This window comes from Peromyscus californicus, unplaced genomic scaffold, assembly GCF_007827085.1.
Source record: "Peromyscus californicus insignis strain IS unplaced genomic scaffold, ASM782708v3 Scaffold_18__1_contigs__length_77618521, whole genome shotgun sequence".
Classification (NCBI taxonomy): Eukaryota; Metazoa; Chordata; class Mammalia; order Rodentia; family Cricetidae; genus Peromyscus; species Peromyscus californicus.
In genome coordinates, this window is record NW_026294480.1 from 75,020,304 (window position 1) to 75,043,820 (window position 23,517).

General features: G+C 36.9%; 1 protein-coding gene across 6 annotated transcripts in view; it reads right to left on the minus strand.

Annotated features, from left to right (window-relative positions):
- Positions 1 to 23,517, minus strand: part of Kiaa0825 (KIAA0825 ortholog) — a 433,759-nt gene that overhangs the window by 360,308 nt on the left and 49,934 nt on the right. For all 6 annotated transcript variants that reach the window (XR_008219664.1, XR_008219665.1, XM_052743698.1 and 3 more), the window contains 2 exons: positions 12,807 to 12,975; positions 9,234 to 9,903 (listed from right to left, as the gene is read on the minus strand). Coding sequence is in view for 4 of the 6 variants with exons in the window: in XM_052743697.1 (XP_052599657.1) it covers positions 9,234 to 9,903; positions 12,807 to 12,975 (839 nt within the window). In the remaining 2 variants the exon portion in view is untranslated. The remainder of the gene's footprint in view (positions 1 to 9,233; positions 9,904 to 12,806; positions 12,976 to 23,517) is intronic.

The window sequence follows — 23,517 nt, forward strand, 5'->3', positions numbered from 1 at the left end:
GAGTCATGAAGAAGCTAATTGTTCTTCTACTGTAACTGTCAGGGTTCTTTTGTGGTTTTGTTTGTTGTTTGCTGTGTTTTGTGTGGTGGATATGTGTATAAGAACATAATTGATAGCAAATCATAAAATCCTAGGTGAAGCTATTTGGCTCCACAGACTTGGGTCTGGGTGTTGTTTGAGTGACTATATTAATCTAGTGGTGTGATTTTAGTTTATTTGCAAGTTCATTACAATAAAGTGACTTTATTTTTTAGAAACATATTAAATTATAATAAGGTATTCAAATCTCAGAATGAAATATGACTCTTCAAAAGAAACCAAGACACTGAGTCATTTCTGATCTTCTAGTTATAGTATCTGAACATCCTAATTTTAAAAAATAGCAGGTAAAACTGTCTTTCTACCATTAGGAAGAGCAAAGGAGTATTACAAAGAGAGAGGGAGCAGACTGAAAAACTGAATGAAATTTAGTGCTTGCTCATTTTTGCTTGACAGGGGCATAGTTATTAATGAAATTCACCTTACATCTACTTTCTCTCTCACTGAATGTACTTTCCATCTCGTCCTTCTGTCTGTAAGACATTGAGAGGCACTGAATGAAAACCCTGAAAACCCTGAGCAGAGTTTCAGAAATTCAGAATCCATAGATCAGAAAGCGAAGTTCTCTGGAGACTAAAATATATAAGACACATGTTATTACCCCCTACCCAAACACAACACACATTCCCACCATACCGGAATCTTTTCCTCACATAGGCATTTCCTTAGGGTAAGAACTGTTTGTTTAATAAAACTTTGTTTCTTAGGAAGCCTTGAAATAGCCTAGGAAGAAGTTTCACTCTGATATTACTAGCATTGCCAAATTAAACGGTTTTCACCCACAAAACATTGTCTGGAATTGCTGAACACTGTAATTTCCGGGTAGTAGTGTGGTAAAAATAAGTTAAATAAAGAAACCAAAATATTCAATAGGCAGTGGTGGCACACGCCTTTGATCCCAGCACTCGGGAGGCAGAGGCAGGGGGATCTCTGTGTGTCAGAGGCAGCCTGGGCTACAGAGCGAGTTCCAGGACAGCCAGGGCTACACAGAGAAACCCTGTCTTGAAAACAAAAACAAACAAAATGTTCAAGCCTTCTATAAACATAATGTTAACCAATGGTGTCATTAATACTTCAGTGACAAAATGAATCTCAAAACCAGTAACCAATTATCTGAAATATTTCAGTATATTAGTTACTTTTAGCTAAAATTGTTGATTGACTCTCAAACATAATTGTCTATTTGCATCTCTTGGAATAAAATGAGATTCTCAAAAAAAAATATGAGATTCTCCATCCAGATACCTTATATATAGTAAGTAAAAAAATTAAAAGTATTTTAACTTTCCTTTTAGTGCAAAACTTTGAATTTTTTCTTTCTATATCATTTCCAAATATAAAACCTAAGGACGTGACTTGGCACATCACTACTAATGTTCCAAATTTCACATTATTTGATTTTATATGTAGAGAAACAAATGTACATTAAATTAATAGAAAGTTCGATCACCCCAAACCAGTTCATAACAAGTAGTTAAAATAAAAACTATCTTCACATTTTAAAAGTTTTCTTTCTTACAAATCAACTCATTTAATATAAAGAACAAGGAGTCATAGTAGTTAAGAGGATCGCTGTAACACGAACTGCTAAATGGTCTTATTAATAGAAAACCTGAAGGCAGATATTGGGGTGAAAGCTGAAAGATCAGAGAAACAGAACAAGTCAGCCACAAGTTCCTACCACGAGGAAATCCTCAGCCCAAGAGAGAGTTACTTCCTGTATACTCACGCCTTCTATACCTTTCTGTGCCCTGCCATCTTACTTCCTCTCTCTGCCCAGCTACATCATTTTCCTCTTTCTGCCCAGCTCTATCACTTCCTGTTTGTCTGTACAGACCTCCAGATCTCTATGATTAGATGCATTAAAGGTGTGTGCCACCACACCTGGCTCTGTTCCCAGTGTGGCCTTGAACTCACAGAGATCTCCTCCCAAATGCTAGGATTAAAGGAGTGTGCTACCACTGCCTGACCTCTATGTTTAATATTGTGGCTGGCTTCATCCTCTGATCCCCAGGCAAGCTTTGTTTGTTAGAGCCTAAATAAAATATCACCACAATCAGTTTTGTCATAATGTGTTTGAATATCATGACAAAGTCATTAACATGTTAAAATCTTGAGTTCTGTATCTAGGAAACAGGGATAACACTCAACATTTCAGGGATGTGGTTAGCATTGCACATGGTAGGAGAAGCACACACACAAACTATGAATGATTTTACAAATTTGTAGATAGGTATTGAGGAAAATGAAGATGACAAAGAGAAAACATTAACAAAATATAATTTTGCATTTTTATTCTGCAAATCTCATACTTCAAGTATTTTCTATAAAATATATTCTAAGTTATTTGTGTTTTATTAAAACTGAAGAATTAAAATGGGCAGTGGTGGTGCATGTCTTTAATCCCAGCACCTGAGAGGCAGAGGCAGACAGATCCCTGTGAGGTCGAGGCCAGCCTGGGCTACAGAGTCAACTGCAGGATAGTCAGGGCTATGCAGAGAAACCCCGTCTCGAAGACAAAACAAAACAAACAGACAAAAAATAAAAATAAAAATAAAAAACCCTGAAGAATTACAATAGCTGATGACTTCAAACATAAAAAAAACCCCTATTTTAAATCCCATGAAGATCTCCTTTGATCCAGTCTTCTCTGAAGAGGATAAATACAGACAAATAGATTTAAGCCTCAGCCAGTAGTCCCTTGGTGAACACCCACTGTGGAGAGAGAGGCGGTAGAGAGAAATGAGGTTAAGGGCTGAATGCCCCCAAAGAGGAAGACAATTCTCTTTTGTTCTGCTGATGGTATGGCCAGATGGGAATATTCCAGAAAGCAGAAGATGGTACTGAGTATGCCATGTAACTACAGACATGGTAGGAACAAACTCATCAATTTTACTTTCTTTACACGCTGAAAGATGACTTAATGTCAATTAGGAAGCTTCAACATGTACAACTACTGTATTATAAGAGTTTATGAAACTCTTAACCACATCCTTGGAATGAGACCACTCCAGTCTAATGCTCTCTAAATGAGCTACTTCAGGTACCTAAGGTCACGATTTTGTGCTTTACAAGGCCTCGCCCCAAGGAATCACTGTTTTATTCATAGAGGAATTCATACAGTTTGGAGTAAGGTTTCGTGAGAAAGTACTGTCCCTGCCTACTATCTGCAGCCTTGCAGGAAACAGCTGGCTCTTCTGTGGACAAAACACATGTCATTACTAATCCCTGCCTTGTTTGATTTAAATAATATCAGAGAAAAGACATATGCACTTAGGCATACTGAATCCTTATACGGATTTAGGCATACTGAATCCTTTCTAGTCAACAATACAGAGTAATAATTGTATGTCTATTTCTTGTATGTGGTCCTAATTTTCAATTACTTGTTTAAAAATGCTCCTACTAAAAAACTCTGAGGAGTAAACATGAAACAAACATGGTTATGAGATAAAAGGGAAGACAAAAAAATAAATGACTAGGAATATTTTAAGATGTAAGCTGGATGGAGAAAACGTCACTTTTTAGTTTTGCTTATTGTGCACACTCTTCTTCCAATTCTCCCTCCTATACCAAATACCAGGGCATGAGAATGGCAATTTGCATGTTGTGAATCCTAGGCTTTGCTTAAGGGAAGACAGCTCTCCCAGAGAGAGATATTACAGGAGTCTTTTGCTTGTTTTAGGTGACACACAAAGCTATATACTTAGCCAATATATGTATAACATATCTCTGTCCATAGAGAGAACAAATTTGGTTATTCTTGGTGTCAAACTGTAAGCATGCACTCTTGTTGTAGAATCAGAAGAAGTTTAGACTTCAAAAGATCCTTAGATATTATCTAATGCAAGCCTTTCAAAGATTCCAAAGTGAAGTCACTTATCGAAGGTTTATAAAACAAGGGGTTGCATCAGGCAGTCAAAGCCAGAAAAGATGACTTATAATCAAAACTGTACTTCTCACTTTCTTAATACAAAGCAATTGTAAACAAGGTATATATAACAGTGTTTCCCCTAAAATAGCAGCTATGATATAAAAAAGCTGGGGGACAAGTGCTCATTAACAATATAATTTATCAGCACTCACAACAGTAGTACAACAACCAAATACAAATAAAAACCCTAGAATGCTATTACTTTTAAAAAAAAAACTGATGACTTACTAGGCATTGCTGTCTGTTATTTTTACCTCATTTACCATTTTGTGTTATCTAAAGTTGTCCCTTCTGGTTGTGCAGAATTAGGAACTAGTAAGGGTAGTATTGGCTGTGGAGATCTTTGCTCATTCCTAAGGAGCACAGGAACCTCAGGCTCCTCTAGGGCAGTATTCAGCTGACTGTTCTTCCAGCCTGTGGTTTATGTGCTCACACAGATAAACTTCACCCTTTCCTGCTCACAGCTATGGGAGGCATTGGACGGCTCAGGATGCAGGGTGCCTTTTTATTCGCTTATTTTTCAAATGTGTCCTGTCTAAAAGTGTGTCATCACTTTGCCCTCAAGAAGGTCTTTCTTAATGGACTGTGGTGGCTCACGCCTTTAATCCCAGTATTTGGGAGTTGGAACCAGGCGGATCTCTGTGAGTTTGAGGTCAGCCTGGTCTACAGAGCAAGATCCAGGACAGGCACCAAAGGTACACAGAGAAACCCTGTCTCAAAAAACAAAACAAAACAAAAACTAACAAACAAAAAAGGGCTTTCTTCACCCTGAAGACCCATTTGTTTACCTCTTAGTTTTGTGGAACTGTGAACAGAACCTAGGGCCTTGCTCCTGGTAGACGAACACTCTGCCACTCAGTTTTATTTATTTATTATAGACAGGGTTAACTTTTCCAGACTGGCTCTGCAATGCAGATCATAGATCTGCATTACTGTTTTTAGACAGAGTCTTCCTATGTAATGTACTTCAGGCTGGCCTTAGACTCCCAGTCTTAGAATTACAGGCATAGGCCACTAACCTGGCTTTCTGGGGTGGGGCTGGAGGTGGGGTTTATTCTCAAGGTTGCGCCTCACCTTCAGTTATACTCAACAGCTGGGGACAGTGGTTTGCAATCAGCCTTCAGGACTCTTCGATCTCCCTCTTTCCAGCTGCAGCTCTGAAACTTTACAAATACTCAAGAGCATAGAGAAGACTTTGTTTGTCTTTTTCAAGCTAACAAGGACCTTAAGAATAACTCAAGTAAAAGATGAAGGGAGTTATGAGACTTATTCTAGACTTCTAATCTCTTAATTGCATATTTAATCATTAAAATATAGAGCATTAATTTAACTGAAATTTGCTACTCAAAAATAACTCTCTTCCCCAAATATTTAGAATACTACTTTTAAATACAAAGGGAATAATATATTTTTAAAATTAAAATTAGTTTCCTTAGTAATTCCAAACTTAGATATAAAAATGATTCTCCTGAAATAGGGATCAAATATGAAGACATATAAATATGACATGATCTGCAAAGAACAGATCTAGTTATAATCTAAATGCTAACTGCAAATCTCAAGCTTCCTGAAACCATTTATTATGGTCTTCAGGCCTTTCGAGTGAAAACAGAAAATATTATACATAACACTTAAGAAATAATACTTTCCTCGCAATATCAGAAGAGAAACTATAAAAGTACAAATAACAAGCTTATTAAAAATGTCATGGATCTTAAACTACTCTGAAAGCTCGGGCAAGGCAGTGCCTCAGTGACAGAGCACCTGCCGGCATGCACAAGGCCCTGGGTTAGCTCCCCAGTGCTGCAAAAAAGCAGATCACCAGAGCACAGAAGAGCAAGGCACACTGCTCAGCTGGTTTGGCAGCTCACATCTGTACCAGAGAGGCCAGGGGCTCACATCTGTACCAGAGAGGCCAGGGGCTCACATCTGTACTAGAGAGGCCAGGGGCTCACATCTGTACTAGAGAGGCTGAGTCAGGTAAACTGTGGACACAAAGGAAGTTTAGGTCCTGCCTGGGCTACAGAGTGCTATTACTTAATAATAGTGATAATAATAGCAAAAGTAAAAGACTATCTGCAAAACAATAGTTTTCTAGAAAAGATCACTAACTTAAAAAGATTTTAAAACCTTTATATTAACATCATTTTCTTCAAATATCAGATGCTCCAAGGAAATGTCCAAATCTGTGTGAACATAAAAGCAAAATTTGCCAAATAACACCAAGATGACGAATTTAACTCTAGTGATAAGCTTATATACAAGTAAAAATAATGCCTGTCTTGTACCTTATCACAAGAAAATGACAGAGGTTTTTGTATGTGTATACATACATACAAACACACATATATACATACATACATATACATGTGCATGAGTGCATATGTGTGTTGTATATACATATATGCATGTATGTGCATGTGTGTGCACGTGAGTTGTGTGTAAAACCAAGGAAGCTCCTTTCTGTGACTTAGTAGTTGTACAGCTGTGAGAATATTACCTCTTCTGGTCTCAGTTTCCCCATATAAAATATGAACTGTTCAAAAGATTAAATGAACTCACATGGAATAAAATCTTATACACTGTGTTCAATAGTAACACTTCTTTAATGATCAAGTAATAGAGATGAATCACAGACTACTGTGGAAAGAACGTCCAATCTCTACCTAAAATCAGAGGCAATTAAAAACACAGTAGGTCCAAACTGTCTTAGCTCGTACAGGACTTGGAGGTATTTGTGCAGACAAGACTACAGCACACACACAAATCTCAAGATATACGAATAGACTGCAGAAGGGGAACCAAAACAAGATAATTTCAGACTGGAGCTGTGTCCTTTTCGAATCGGAAATACAGTCCAGTGTGGAGAAGAGCAAGACAGTGACCACACGGACGGTGAGTCAGAGGCATGTTCTGTAATGGTTTGATCAGTAGAGTGTAGTCGCAGAGTAAGGGATCTGGAGTCAGACGCACATTGATCTGAATCCCAAAGTCACTTATGACCATGTGGTTATTACTTAAAATCTTTATTCGGTAATTTCCATTGTTTAATGGAGATATAATGACAACCACCTTGTCAGGAAGTCAGAACTAAGTAAGCTAGTACACGTCCCTATTTGAACCAATAAATTTTTACATAAATACTCTCTCTATAGTCTTGGCTAAAATAGTGGACTCAGTGATCATATATTAAAGATAATACTTTCCCATTCAGTCAATCCAGATTTTATCCCAAAAGGAATGTAAATTATTGATTCTTCTTGAAGTTGTAATTTGTTAATAAACAAAATTTTGTCATTGGGTCAAAACAATTGTGTTCTTGGAAGAAACAAAACCATTTTTTGTTTTTTGTCTGCTGAGCTACTCTGTGCTTCTTACACGGCAGTAATGACTCATTTGGTTCTCTCACTAACCTAGTGTCTGGCTCAGAATCTTAAACATGGTTGCTACTTCACGAACTAGTTAAAGGCAGTCAATAAAGCTGAACTAACTTATTTTCAGGAGGATCACTTGACCAAGAAAGTTTGAAATTTCAATTATTGATGACAAAACATTTAATTCTATACTTTGAGACACAGGTTGAACACAGGTGTTATAAAAAACAAACAACAACAATACACACACACACACACACACACACACACACACATACACACACCCCTGTATGTGAATCCTCAGTGTGAATATGAATCTTGACTGGACACAAATAATCCAGAGTGAATTCATGTAAGTCTATTTTTTGATGTAAAATTGGAACAAGAGAGACCGGCTACCCTCAGCACAGCGCCTAACTTATGGAACGCTCCATTTGAACGTGGTTACTGTGAGAAGTCAGGAAACAGTGTCTGAGAAGGATCAACGCATTAGGTTTGTGGGAATGTTTCCAACCCCAGTGTTAAAGTGGGCTTACATACTTTGCCTCTATAGTAGCCCAAGACTCATTAGCAATTTGTACGTATTTTCAACTGAATGATTTTACCTTCTATTATAAACTGTATTTAGCCCAGAGAAAACTTTTGTACACAAAACACTTTATAAGTAGACAGGATTTTTAAAAATATATACAATATTTTTAGAAAGCAAGCACAGGCATGAAACACATTTCAAAATTATGTGTTCACAATTAAGATGAAAGTATATTTGCTTGGGGCAGACTCACAGTGTTGTTGAATTAGATGACCATAACGTCACTGTCATCCCACTAAGTGACTGACTCATCTGTTACACAGTGTGAGTTAGAAGAGAAAAAACTGGAATTTCAGAAGGATATTAATGTACTTGAAAATGCATCAATCACATTAATTTGGTCTTCTGGTATTTTATTAACAAAGGTAAGTAAAATATATAGTAATATAGAAAATATCAACTGATACATAACTAATTCAGCATGGATAATTTTTAAATACTTAAATGATATATAGTTTAGGAATTCATTTACAAATTGAAATTCCTTAGTGTTTCATGACTGATAATAAAACAATCATACTTTTATTTTGATTTTTTCCGATTGGTGGAAAATCAAAACCATAACAAGAAAGTTTATTATAGTGTTATTTTTTTATTCTTTAATATTTGAATAAAATTAGGAATTTTAAGTCATATTTTATTATATATATTATAATATGAAATAGATATTTTTAAATGATTTATAAAGTGCTATACCTTCTAAGCAATGAAAAAGTATTTTATGACTAATATTTATAATTTATATTTACTAGAATTGTCTGACTGAAATATAATTTTTTGACTTCTAATTTTAGTTAATGTAAATTTAAACCAACTTTCAAGAACTCCTCTTAAGTAATACTGTTTTGGCTTTGGAAGATATAATACAGTAAAGTTCATGCTCTTCTGTTGTACATATATTTGCACATATATTTATATTTGCATGCACAGACATGAGTTTCTTTTAGCTAATATTTAATCATTTATTTTATGCATTCCAGAAAAATAAAACTTCCTTTTTATATGGCTTCCAATTTCAGTGTCACTAACGATTTAACCAGAGACGAAACACTTCCCTGACCACACTCACAGAAACAGCAATGCACGAGCTCAAAGCTCATTTCTGCTCATTTATTTTCTGGCTAATTTTGAAACTTGCAATGGGATTTAACCATATACCAACAACAGAAAAGCCAGAAAAGTAAAGATGTAAAAGGCTGAAGTGAAATCAAACAGAAACGTAGATGTCACTAACCCAAAGCATGCACTGTTCCTCTGTGCTTGCCGGCGCTCTTGCTTGCTTTAACTACAGGAACAGCATTTTCTTTGAACTGCAGCTCACAAAAATTTTCAAGAATTTTTGCCATTTCTTCTGTAACTGTATCCAGGTAAGTTTCTTTAATGAACTGCACCACTGAGGACGGAGCTAAAATTTCACACAGTATGTTAAAATCCTCTTTTATCATTGAATATAACGTGAGCATTGTACTTTGGTATCCATGAGCAATTACTTCTAAATCTGAATCTCTGTTGCAGGAAGGGAAGGAGGTTTGCAGAAATTTAGTCAGCAGTCTCTTCTGTATGCTTTGGTACTTGACAAGCACTTCTGATTCTGGGTAGAGCAGGAGGAGTTGCTGCATACATTGACTTTTCAGTTTAATTCTTGGCTGTGAGTTGTTTATCTCATTATGGCCTTCTAACTTGTTCACTAGGAAGCGTCGAAGATGTAATCTTACATCATCCCAAATAAACTTTACATCCACAGAGGAATAATCTTCAACAGAATGCAGACATGTCCTGGAGAGGAAACAGAACGAGGTCCCTCCTAGGGGCGACAGGAATGAGATGCTTCTCTGACAGGAGAGGTCCCAGAGTAAATCCAGGATCATTTCTTCTTGATTTTCTTCATTATTCAATAAATCTTGCTGATAAAAGTAAATCACAACATTAGACATGTAATTAAACCTAAGAAAAACAAAAATTATTTCTAAACACACAATTTCATAAAATTTCATAAAATGACTAAAATTTAGAATGACTGTCCTATACTCCTCAACATATTTTTGTATTGCACTGGGGATTTAATCAATGCTGGCAGCACAGAATGTGTTAACTTCTATAGACTGAATTTCGCCAAGTCCAGCTGATTGGCTGTCTGTTTAGTTATGCTTCTGTACATGGACCTTTCAGCCCTCACTAGTCTCTGCGATCTGAGCTGTAGCAAAGCTGAAACTTATTTCTAGATACAGAGCTGTTAGAGAAAACAATGAGTTCCTAAGACAAAATAAAATCAAGACCATGCCCTAATTAATCTCTGGAAGGGAATTTGTATGCCTGAGTGAATATACTTACTATAAAACTTCAAACAAAATACAATCCTTAAGATAATTCTAGAAAAGAAATAATTAAATATAGTCGGTACCTAGGGGTTACTAATAGCTGCCATCCTGAGAAATAAAATGTAATACATTGGAAGATTTCAACTTTCATTTAAATTCATTGCTGAGAACCATGTTAAGAAAGATTTTTACTTTAAAAATTAATCTGAGAATATTTCTGTTCTCTCCAAAGAAATAACTAACTCAAAATGGGATAAAGAAATCTTCAGAAAGGCTCCCCAAAAGATGTTAGGGAATTATTCCTTTAATCTTCCTGAGTTGGTAGAAAACAATGGTGGGAGTAATTGGGAATAATAAAAGAACAAAAAAATTACTTTCTTCTTGGACTCTGAATAGCACACACATTCTCCAAACATGATGACTTGCCTAATTATATCCCTTTCAGTCAATACTGAAATTAGTTCATATTCTGTAAGTAGAAACAAGCTGATTAGAAAAGAAATGGAAGCAAGGCTCCAGTGGCATAAAAATTAGTCTGGCTTTGAGATTTCTTATTGATAAAGATACCACAGGTATTATGTATAATTCAGAGTTAAACAACTAGACAGATTCCTGGAATTGGCCCTCAGTCACTCTAAGTACTGCAATGCACATTTAATGGGAAATTTTAATAATTATAGCAAATACCTATATTTTATTACAGAAAAAGCATTTTCCATATATTCTCCAGTTTATTCACAAGGAAATCTCTGTGATGCTGATATTTGAAAACCCTAAAAGCCTAATGTCTGGATAAGGATATCTGATGTGATACATGCTAAAATGACTTCTCAAACATCATATGTGAGTTCTGGAGTGAGGGACACCACTATGCACAAACATGGCTTCATCCTCTCCACATGAGCATCCTGCACATCTCTCACGTCTCGTACAGTTTAGTTCTTTGCATATTTCTAGAAAGGAAATGTTCTCACCGAGTCTTGGACCCAGCAGCACTAAGGCAATTCAATGAATCAGATGTGTTATATAAGCCAGCTAATAGTTGTAAATATTTGATCAAACAAAAACCAATAGACTACAGAGGTTCAAACCATGTGTTTTGTATGATTATTTAAAATTTGAAAATAGCATCAGTATAACTATCATACTAAGAACCAGTTTCATAGCTAACTAATAACCTTTTGTAAAAAATAGATATATAAAAATGCCATCGAGATTGACACAATTAGCATGTAAAAACTGACTTATTTTAATTTGAATCTGTTTTGATAACAAGATTATTTCCTCAAAAATAATATGATCAATTATGTAAAAAACAAAACAAAACATGTGTTTGAGGAGAACTAAGGTGGCCTTTGCTTTGCAGTGAATAGACAATGAGTTGTTTCTGACAGATTAAAAGATAATTGAAATCCTTTGCTTTTAATTAAATGAGAAAGCATTATTACATCAACATTGGTGAAATACAATACATATGGCTCCTAACAGAAGAAATTAAAGGAATAACTGCATCCATATTTATTCTTCAAGGCTCTACCTTCAAGAGATAATGGGTGAGAGGAATTTCTTAAAAGGTTAAGGCTTCAGGGCATATAGTCTTCCTTTATCTTCCTTGTATTACTTCATGAGCATGAAAGAGACAACTGTAATAATAGCAACAGACAAAAACTATTCCATCTGATTCTGTCATCCTAAACCACCTAAACCTCAAGATATTTTCCACATCTGCTTTGGTCAATGTTTTTGATGTTTGGACAAAAACAGTCCTTTTCTCTCTACTAAATTAAATTAAAACCATAGCTAAAGAAATTCTGCTTCCTAAAAATTGTGCTGTTTCTTTGAGAATCTGTTTTTGTAACCTAGCCACCCCTGTAGATGTGGGTATAATAATAACTATTCTTGTTGAAGATTAACAAAAAATTCCTCTCAAGTAGATGGCCAGCAATAAAGGACCACCAATTAACAGCAGTCATGTGCACATTTCTGCTTCCACTGAAAGAAAACAAAACAAAACAAAAGTGGGTATTATTGTAAGTTCCAAATGCAGGGAATGAGAAATAAGGCCACTTAATAGATACAACAAGGGACTAGTACTGTCTTTGGTTTTGAGCACAGAGAAAACTAGCGTTGGGAAAGAACAGAAAATCTAATGATATGAACTTCTTTGGAGACAACTGCGGATTGTATCAGTGTGCTCTGCATTAACATGCTGCAGGGCATACGACAAGTCACCCAGGAAGGAGGACATTTAACTTCCATTTCTATACAATTTACTTTGGTGCTACAAGTAATTTTAAAAATATGTCATAGCAATTGATGGGGGAAGAAATAGAATCAACAACAATAACAAGAAGACAAAAACATACTCCAAAACAAAACTCCCACATAAGACATTACCAATATTACCAATACAATTAATATTAACATACTGTAATTCAACCAGCTGTATTCCCTGCTCCCCACCCTACCATAAAACAAGCGATTTTTACCATTATTTTGAGGAATTTTATCAAATCTCCATGGGAAATGGATGGTGACTTAGATGAATTATAATTATAGTTAGTTAGCCATGTGAAGCAGTCCGCTGTTGTTTGCAGCTGCACATCTGGACAGAGTTTGTTTACTTCAGACTGTATTTCTTCAATGCAATGCTCTATGCTACAAAGAAGAAAAATAATTATTTGGCAGGATACAGGCAATACCATCTCACAATATTATCAGTTCTTAAATGTTTACATGTTATGTGACTGTATATAATCTATACTTTATAGAATATCCACATGATATTAAAATAGCAAGAAATGGGTTATTCATTTTCATTCATAGCTGGAAACAGAGTTCAAATTTTTATAGAAATACTGTAATTGGAGAAATATGAAATATCCAACTCCTTGGAGAGGAAACAGAAGTTCCCTTGCATTAAAATATACATGAGGCACAGATGTAATGCTTTAATGGCACTGTTGATTAGCAGATAGAAGCAGAGAACACACCTGATGGCTGTGAAAATCAGAACCATACATTATATGCCAAAAGGCATAAATGATGGTATGTGGAAGACTTCAATCAATGGAAGAGTAAAAAGTCAAGAAGCAATTACAGAAAGCTTGGAATTTGTAACACCACATACAGAATATTAGTACAGCTAAACACTTCTGTTGATGTCCAGTTTATTCCAAAACAAAAATACATAAAAACTGTACATAAAAAGACTGGACGAAAAGAAAACAAATGTTAATAGTAATGATATATGTGTGATGATTGGATGAAGTTTAAATTTTACTTTTTCTCTATTTCTAAATGTTTATACAGCCAAAGATGAGCCCAATTTACAAAAAAGTTTTAAAAATATACAATTAAGTTTATGATATGTATCTGTTTTAAAATTTGTATTCATAAATGTAATGCTATATTAATATCTATATATAATTTTTTGTATCTATGCTTATAAATCTTCTATGGGGCAAACTGGTGACCCAAAAGACCATGGCATGTCTAAAGTACAAGAACAAGAATGTTTATAGAAACAGATAACTTTGACATAGAATTTACCCAAATCTGACAGTTATGTAATTTTAACACTATCATGGAAGATTTGTTACTAAAAGATAAAGTTACTGCTTTGAAAGTGATAATAATTAAATAATAATCAAATAATAATTAGAAAGTAATAATTAATTGCTATTAATTACAGATTTCACGGGATAGGACCATATGGAGTTTAGAGGCCAAGTTCTGTTTATTAAAACTGATGTTCACATTCCTGAAATTTATTAGGTGTAGGTTGCCAGAGTGAAGCCTTCCAGGAGACTTCTGAACATGAGTGAATTTAAATGATGTTACCTTGAAAAAAAAAATTCTGGAAATCAAAGAGCCTTTTCATGAAAACAAAGAACTTTTTTTTTCTATTCTTTTTTTTTAATTTTATAATTTAATTTTACATATCAGCCACGGGTTCCCTTGTCCTCCCTCCTCTGGGCTCCCCTTCCCCCCAGTCCACCCCCCATTCCCATCTCCTCCAGGGCAAAGACTCCCCTGGGGATTCAGCTCATCCTGGTAGATTTAGTCCAGGAAGGTCCAGTCCCCTCCTCCCAGGCTGAGCAAAGTGTCCCTGCATAAGCCCCAGGTTCCAAACAGCCAGCTAATGCACTGAGGACAGGTCCCGGTCCCACTGCCTGGATGCCTCCCAAACAGTTCAAGCTAATCAATTGTCTCACTTATCCAGAGGGCCTGATCCAGTTGGGGACCCCTCAGTTATTGGTTCATAGTTCATGTGTTTCCATTCGTTTGGCTATTTGTCCCTGTGCTTTTTCCAATCTTGGTCTCAACAAATCTCGCTCATACAAACCCTCCTCTTTCTTGCCAACTGGACTTCTAGAGCTCCACCTGGGGCCTGGTCCTGTATCTCTGCATCCAGTTCCCTCAGTCATTAGATGAGATTTCTAGCATGACAGTTAGGGTGTTTGGCCATCCCATCACCAGAGTAGGTCAGTTCGGGCTGTCTCTCGACCATAGACAGCAGTCTGTTGTGGGGGTATCTTTGTGGATTTCTGTGGACCTCTCTAGCACTTTGCTCCTTCCCATTCTCATGTGGTCTTCATTTACCATGGTCTCTTATTTCTTGTTCTCCCTCTCTGTTCTTGATCCAGCTGGGATCTCCCGCTCCCCCAAGTTCTCTTTCCCTCGACCCTTGCCCTTCATTACCCCCACTCAGGTCCAGGTTGTTCATGTAGATCTGATCCATTTCTCTGTCATTGGGCGATCCCTGTGTCTTTCTTGGGGTCCTGTTTTCTAGGTCGCCTCCCTGGAGTTGTGAGTAGCAGTCTAGTCATCTTTGGAAAACAAAGAACTTTTAACAATACCTCTTCTGGCCACAGCTGTTGACTTTCCTGATGGGATGATCTTACTCAGAAATGCCAGTTCTGGGTCAGACAAGAGACTGACATGCATTTTCTTACTTATATAAGCTTTTCTATGGACTGAGAAACACGATGCCCTAGGCATACATCTCAACTCTAGATACCCTTTATCAAAAGTTTGTATTATAGCATCCTCACGTAGCATGAATCTTAAATGGTCTTATTAATAAAAACAAACCCAGGGCCTGGTATTGGGGTAAATGCTGGAAGATCAGAGAAGCAGAACAAGCCACAGCCACCTCGCCTCGTAAATTCCTCAGCTGATCCTGTTTGCTCAGACTGGAAGCCTCTCAGTCCTCATCCAGAATGAATCTCAGCTGAACTGTGCTGCTCAAAGCCTAAAAGCTTAACCAAGGCTAAAAGCTTCTAGTTTCTGGTCCTCACACCATATATACCTTTCTGCCTCCTGCCATCACTTCCTGGGATTAAAGGCATGAGTCACCATGCTTGGCTGTTTCCAGTGTGGCTTTGAACTCACAGAGATCTATGCCTCCAGAAGGCTAGGATTGAAGGTGTGTGTGCCACTATTTTCTAGCCTCTGTATCTAGCCTCTGTATAAGTTTATTAGGGTGCACAATATTTTGGGGAACACAATTCCACCACATCCTCACATGCTTCGTTCAGTGAAACCTAATAGAGCGAGTCATGTGACCGGGAAGGCTTCGGCAACCGCTCTCAGTTTCAGTCAGCACTAGCCCTCTCAGCTCATCTCCAACATCTGAATCTCAGCAGAGGTCAGGAACTGTGCTTCTAAGAGTGGGAAGCCTCCAGAGTGTTGGATACTTCACTAATTTGTCCAAACACTGATAAAGGGATTAAGCAATTGCATTGCAGAGACCTCCCTCAGGACTAGGAACCAAAGCAGCTGCACATCCTTTCCCTGGATTTTGTTTTCAGTGGCCTATAAAATATCTTGTTAATCTGTCATTCACAGACCATGTACGCATCTTGTTTTAAAAACTCAATTATTTGATTTCATGTCAAATTATTATATAAAAGGCTACTTTCAAGACTTCAGTTTCCAACCAAGTATGTCATCTTACCTAACAAATCATCTTCTTTAACTGAGGTCAAAATTAAACAAAAAATTAACTTTATACATTTTAAAGGTAGTATTTTCAAAGATTGTATTTCAAATATTTTCATGTATGTGTAGTAATCCTATCAATAGATCTTAGTTTTCTTAGATAGCATGTGTTGTTATTTGAATTAAATATTTCCTCATTGTAAATTACTTCAAATTTCCTTTAGTAACAAGGTCAGTCATGAAAATATTACCAATATAATGCAATGAACAGTAATACAATAAGCATATTTATTGTTAGGACTCAAATATTACTACAAAATTTAAAGTCTAACAAATATTAGACTTGCCTTTCTAAATAGCCCAAATACTGAAATTGACAACATCTGTTGGTTTAGTGAGATATTTTTAAAGCATCTGTCTAGGTATTTTTGTATATTAATGTCACTGGAAAAAGAAAAATGTTTTAATCATCATCCCAACTGTAGGATGACTAAGTGAGGAATAGAATCATGAATTTAAAGTAGAATTACACCTTCTAACGTGAAAATATGTAACAAACATAATCCTGATGAGAAGATAAATATGAAAGGACACAGTACGGCAATGTTCATGGAATCATTTGAAAGAATAATTTCATACAATGCCACATCATGCCGAGGGCCGCAAACACAGGGAATGAACATGTGAGGAAACGGACTAGAACGGTCCTCACTGCTCTCTCTGGCAGAGAAAGGATGGGAGCAGATAAAGCTGGGGAGAGGTACAGAGAAAGCTTTGGCTGGGCTGATACCATCTTATTTTTCAAATTGGATAATTAATGCATAAGTATATACTTCTACGGTTGTCCACCATGCCTCTTCATGTTTCAACATTTTTAAACAATTTATTTATTATTATGGTATGTGTGTGTGTGTGTGTGTGTGTGTGTGTGTGTGTGTGCGTGTGTGAGTGCAAGTGTGCCACAGTACACATGTGGAGGTCAGAAGACAATCTGTGAGAATCAGTTTTATCCTTCCACTGTGGACTCTGCAGATAGAACTGTAAGCATCACACTTATGAAGGAAGAGCCTTTACCTGCTGAACCATTTATTTCACCAACCCCCCTTTTCAATAGTTCTTAATAAATTTGTATCTTGTACTTTAATTCCAATGATTTAATTATCCATACTAATAATGTGTACAAATGGCTGTCCATAAATTTATGACCAATTTTAATGATTCGACATCAAAATGCTTTTCAAGCTTTTTTTTTAAATTAATGTGTTGTGTGTAGGTCTGCACGAGTTTTTGTGCACCACATACATACAAAGAGTCCGCAGAAGCTAAAGGGGGCATCAGATCTCTTGGAACTACTTACAGGTTGTAGTGTGTCGCTTGAAGTGGGTGCTAGGAACCAAAAACAGGTTCTCTTTGAGAACACTACATGCTCCTAACTGTTGAGTCATCTCTCCTAGCCTCTTGAGTATGATTTCACTCCTAAATTTCTTTACTATAAAAAAGGCTTAATTAACAGAAGTATTGTATCTGGTAGACATAATAGGGGCTGAAATGCATACTAGAGATACATACAGTATGATACCATCTCATCCCTAAAGGAATTCTGTCTAGCTAGACAGACAGACCTGTTAGTAAATAAGCAGAATATAGTAAGACTTGATTAAGAGTTGTGTTACAATGTGCTAAGGAAGTACACAGGAAGGAGCCACTAAGTGTGCCTATAAGAAGTATTGAAATGGCTTGTCCTGGTAGAAGACATTATATGAAAGGATATTGAATTATAACAAAGAAAGAAATTACAACATAAACTCTTACTACCTAAGCCTAAGCTCTTGTAACAACTTCTGCATGATTTAAAATCCAATCTTTTCAATCAGGTCATAAAATAGTTAAAAGAAAAAGAAAGTAAAACTTACAAAAAAGGCATAAGGTTAAAATACATGCGTGTATGTTTTCAATAACTGTTAGAATATTTTTCAAACTTTTATTAGTTCTTTGAGATTATCATACAACATATTTTAATCATATATACCCCTCTCTCCACTTCTGCCAGATCCATCCCTCCTTCTCTACCCACCCAACTTTGTGTCCTCTACTTTTCTAAATACCTGAAGAACATTGTGTGCTGTTCATATACTTCACTGGAGTGTGGTCCATCAACCAGGACTTACAGCCTTAAAGAAAACTGACCCTCCCTCTCTTAGCAGCCATCAACTGCCAACAGCTCCTTAGCAAGAGGTGAAACTTTGTCCCCACCTCCACCAAACGCTCCATGCTGAGATTTTTGTCTGGCTTGTGGAGGCTGTCATAATTACTACAAGTTTATGTGTGCAACAGGCCTTCAGTGTCCAGAAAAGCTTGTTTCCTGTGTTACTCACCATTGAGTCACAGGACACAGAAAATAAACCCACATGGAAGCTACAGCTTTACTCGGTAAAGGGCTGGAAGGTGCTATGCACATTACCAAGGACAATGGTGATCATCAGTCTTACCCAGTCATTAACCTGGCAAGGGACAACAACCAGCCTGGCAAGACACAACCACTTGTACAACAGGGGCATGGCTGTAGAGTAACCAACATCTTGCTGATTAGAGTCAAGGCCAACTCCACAAGATGATACTCATATCTTTCACTGTTACTGGGGCTAAGAACCTATGGGTCATAGGCACTAAGGGAGACCCTACTACTCCAAGTCTGCTAAGTAACCATATTGATAAACTGACTCCTAATCACTCATTGTTATACCCATAATTTAGTGTACCTCTCAAAACTCATCAAAGAAGCATATTTTTGCAAGCAATGCCAATTAACACAAACTTAGAATATTTTTGAAATTTTTATTTCATAAATCCAAGCAGAAGGCATACAGTAAGCTCAAAGAAAAATGGATTATTTTTATTGTGTATTTTATATACTTTTAAAATTAAAATAGAATTGCATCACTTTCCTCCTTCAGTTTCCTCCCTCCAGACCCTCTCATGACTCTCCCTCTCAAATTGATAGCCTCTTTTCTTTATTATTGTTACGTATATACACATGTGTCTGTATGGACAGATATATGAATAAGAACTTGCTGCATCCCTTTTTGTTGTTTGTGTGTATATGATTTCAGGGCTGATGACTTTGTATTAGATAATAAATCTACCTTTCATCAAAGAAACTTTTCTTTACAGCAAATGGGAACCATCACAGAAAACCACCCCCGGACACAGTGCAAAGATCAACAGAAATCAAACCAAATCATTTATGTTGAATTATGTTCTATTTCAGAGATGTTTTATTAATTTCAGAAAGTTATAATTACACTTCTAGGGGTAAAAAAAAAACAACTAGCCTTGATACCAAATTCCTTGCAAGGTGTTTCTAGAGGCCAGTGATGTGGGATAGCAACTGGCTGTGGTTGTTAGCCTCTAATATGCTGGAGCTGGGATGGGAAGATGAAAGGAAGCCAGTTAGTCCCTGCAAACCGCTCTTCCAGAGCAAGCATGCCTATCTGCTGCTTCCATCACCCACAGACATCAGCCTGCCTTCTTCAGGCTTTCACTACCCACCAGAAACTCTCCATCGAGCTGCCAAGCCTTAGCCTAGACTGGCTTCCCAAGTTCAGAGGTCTCTCAGTCTGAGGAGCTGTCAGGTTCTCCAACTCTCCAGCATGCAGAGAGTCTTTGGTCAACTAGTCAATCTCTAATCCTGCAAGTCAGCCTTTAAAAAGAAATCTCTTTTTATAATTTTATGCTGAGTTTATTCTCAAGCCCTTATCCAGTGAAGCAGGTATAGTGCTGTAAGATATTTTGTGTTCTAACAAGTAAAGCTTGCCTGGAGATCAGAGGGCAGAGCTAGCCACTAGTTAACCATAGAGGCCAGGCAGTGGTGGCTCACACCTTTGATTCTAGCACTTGGGAGGATCATGACTTTGATCTCAGCTCTAGGGAGGTGAAGACAGGAATATGAGGTGGGTGGAGACAGGAAGTCCATTCAGTCTGAGGATTTATAGAGACAGGATGCCCTATTTGGTCTGAGATTTCATAGAGGCAAGAAGTTTCTGGTGGCTGATGCTCTACATTTCTGATCTTTCAGCTTTCACCCTAATATCTGACTCCAGGTTTTTATTGTTAAGACTAATTAGGATCACGTTTCAGTATAGTGGTCAGATTTTAGGAGACCTTAGTCCGTTTCTAAGACTTACTAAACTGTCTTCTCCTACTCTCAGCTTGACTTACAGTAAGTAAAGCTTGAATATATACTGGAAAATAAAAGCAAATTTTAAAATTGTCAAAACATCTGAAATGTTCAAGTTATTGGAATGAACTTCTTAGCAATCATCTAATGGAGCCAATGGACAAAGGTATAAGGGGAGCTGAAGATACACAGACAGGACAATGGACTAAGGAGTGAGGACCCTCCCCCCAAACACTTGAAAAAACACAGCTAATAGAGACAGACAGTGACACAGGATGTGGGGTTTGAATAAAACACACCCCATAGGTTATATGTTCCAGTATCTGGACAATATTTGCATAAACAAGACCATAACAATGGAAATATCAACAGGCATGTTCATGGACCTATTTAGGAAGTATTAGGAGGTGTGGTTTTGTTAGAGGAGTTATGCCATGGGGCAGAAGAGAATTTTGAGATTTCAAAAGATTCCCACTATTCCCAGTGCTGTCTTTCAAGCTTCCTGCTAAGTTTTGTTACAGGGCAGGAGACGGTTTTGAGGTTTCAAAGCCTCACACCATTCCCAGCACTTTCTTCCCGCCTGCCTCCTGCTTGCAGTCGAGATGCGAACTTTCAGCCGTTCCTACCACCGCGCCTTTCTATGCCATCATGATTCTAACTCCCTGAAACTGTAAACCCAACTAAAAGCTTTCTTTTATAAGTTATCTTCGTCATGGTGTTTTACCACAACAATAAAGAAGAAACTAAGGCAGGAGGTATTTGTTCAACATATATGAGAGAGAATGATAGTGAGAAGGTAGCAAGAGAGGATGAGAAAGAGAGAAAGACGGACATTCATCTCCATAGTCTTTCTACTCAATGCCACCTCTATCTACAGGTAGCACCAGAGTTCATGTTCCAAACTTGATAGGATGATTGGAGAAAATTAAAAAGTTGAGAACTCTGAATTGGGCCAGAGGAAGTTGAGGTGACTGAGCTGCTTAAGCCCAGCATCCTTGACAGGAGAAGAGTGATACAATGGCCTGGTCAGAAGAAAGGACAATGTGGCTTTGTAATGTCTGACTAGATTTTAGTGATAATGTAACAGGTGGCCCTTTCTGTTTTCTTTCCCTGTCGCCTGGTCTTGCTTAGTAGGCTGGGGCAAGGGACAGAGATTCTACCATATAGAGTGTCAGGTCCAAATCAAACTGCAATCACAGGGAGCTAAAAAAAAGCAAATACTGTTTTTTTCTTCTTAATATTATTAGATAAATGACAAAATACTACCAGGATTACAATAACAATATAGTCTTCTTTGAAAGGTCTTTCATTTTATGTAATTTGCCATGGTGACAAAACAAATTCTGCATACCATCAGATAAATGGCTTTTTCAAGAGAAGCTCAGCCGGGCGGTGGTGGCGCACGCCTTTAATCCCAGCACTCGGGAGGCAGAGCCAGGCGGATCTCTGTGAGTTCGAGGCCAGCCTGGGCTACCAAGTGAGTTCCAGAGAGGCGCAAAGCTACACAGAGAAACCCTGTCTCGAAAAACCAAAAAAAAAAAAGAGAAGCTCAAGGTTTGTAGATTACTTAAAGGTTTCTTTTGGTTACTTCATCTCTCTAGATCTGTAAACCAACATGTCAGAAACTCTAAAGAAAGATTTACCAGTAAGTGAAAATATTAACCATGTGAAATATAAGTGAATATATGGAGGATGTGTCCTCTTTGGTTAACTTATACAAGTAATTTATAGAACAGTCTCCCACAGGATCCTTCTTCCAGCACATCTCCCATCTCTTGAACTAAGTCAAATGGCATTTTCCCAGGTAACACATACTGTGTTTTCCTGAGATGAAAACAGTGGACAATTATATCAGTGTCAGCAAAATTTGATCCATGAACTACATACAAGTTGTCCATAAAGAGAAAACAAAAGAATAAAATAAGGTTTTAATCAAACAGTATCTGTCTAGTGTTCTGTACCTCTATATCTTATTAAACTAATAAATTCCAGTCAGCTCAAAAACTGTTTCAAGGCTTTGTGCAGCTTTCTTATTCAACTGTTTGTGGGTACAGTTCATAATACTCATCCATGGCAGGTTATTTAGACTTTTGTTGTCAGTTGTGATAAGTGTTTAAAGTAAAGAATCCATTGCCATTGACTTCTATCCTCAAAAGTGGAAGAAGTCCATAGCTTTGCTTGAGTGGAAACGAAGAAATTAACAGAGAACGACTTGAGAGAATGACTGCCTCTCTTGAAAGACAGGTGAAGGTTCAGTGACCTCTGGGCACACTGGTCTATTCTGGTGAATCACTGCTGTGGGAAGGTGAAAGACCCCATGGCTCATAAAACTTGATGATATTAAGAAGAAGGAAAAGGAATTCACACTTAAGTTGTCAGGGTCACTGTAAGAAATACAGCTTGGAAAATTCAAGTATAAGAAGAAATACTGTATTTAAGAGTGAATTGCTAATGTCTCTTTTCTTCTAAAAGTAATGTGGGAAACCCATATCACACAGATGTTCATTACTTATTCAATGTGTGCCAACAGGAGATAAATACAACTCTTAGAATACGAAATACCAAGGGTAATTCAACCACTGAAGTGTAAGTGTAGCATAACTGATTCGTCATGACACACAATTTTCTAAAAGCTATTCTGTTAGAAGGCAATACATGAGTGCATAAATGATTTATACTCTTGTGAACCATAGTTATTATTCAGTATTTTATTTTTGAAAATATATGTACTCTATACTATTATGTTTATTCCCAAGAGTATAATAAAAACATAATTGAATTTGATGAAAAATAGACTTGATTCTAAATGTAGTAAGCAGCACATGCAGCTACTCCCTTCTATCCCTAGTGAAGATCAATGGTCACTTGAGGCTGTAGGGTCATTTTTAATATATGGGCAATAGAAGATTTTTAATGTAAGAACTGTATTCTATAATATGCTTCCTTGTAAAATCAACATCAAATTTCAATCTAAACAATAATTTATGAATTTCAAAAGTTTAATAATTATTATACTCTTCAATATGATTTTTATTGATCAGGTGAGAAAAGGAAACTAAATAGAGAGCAATTTGGGA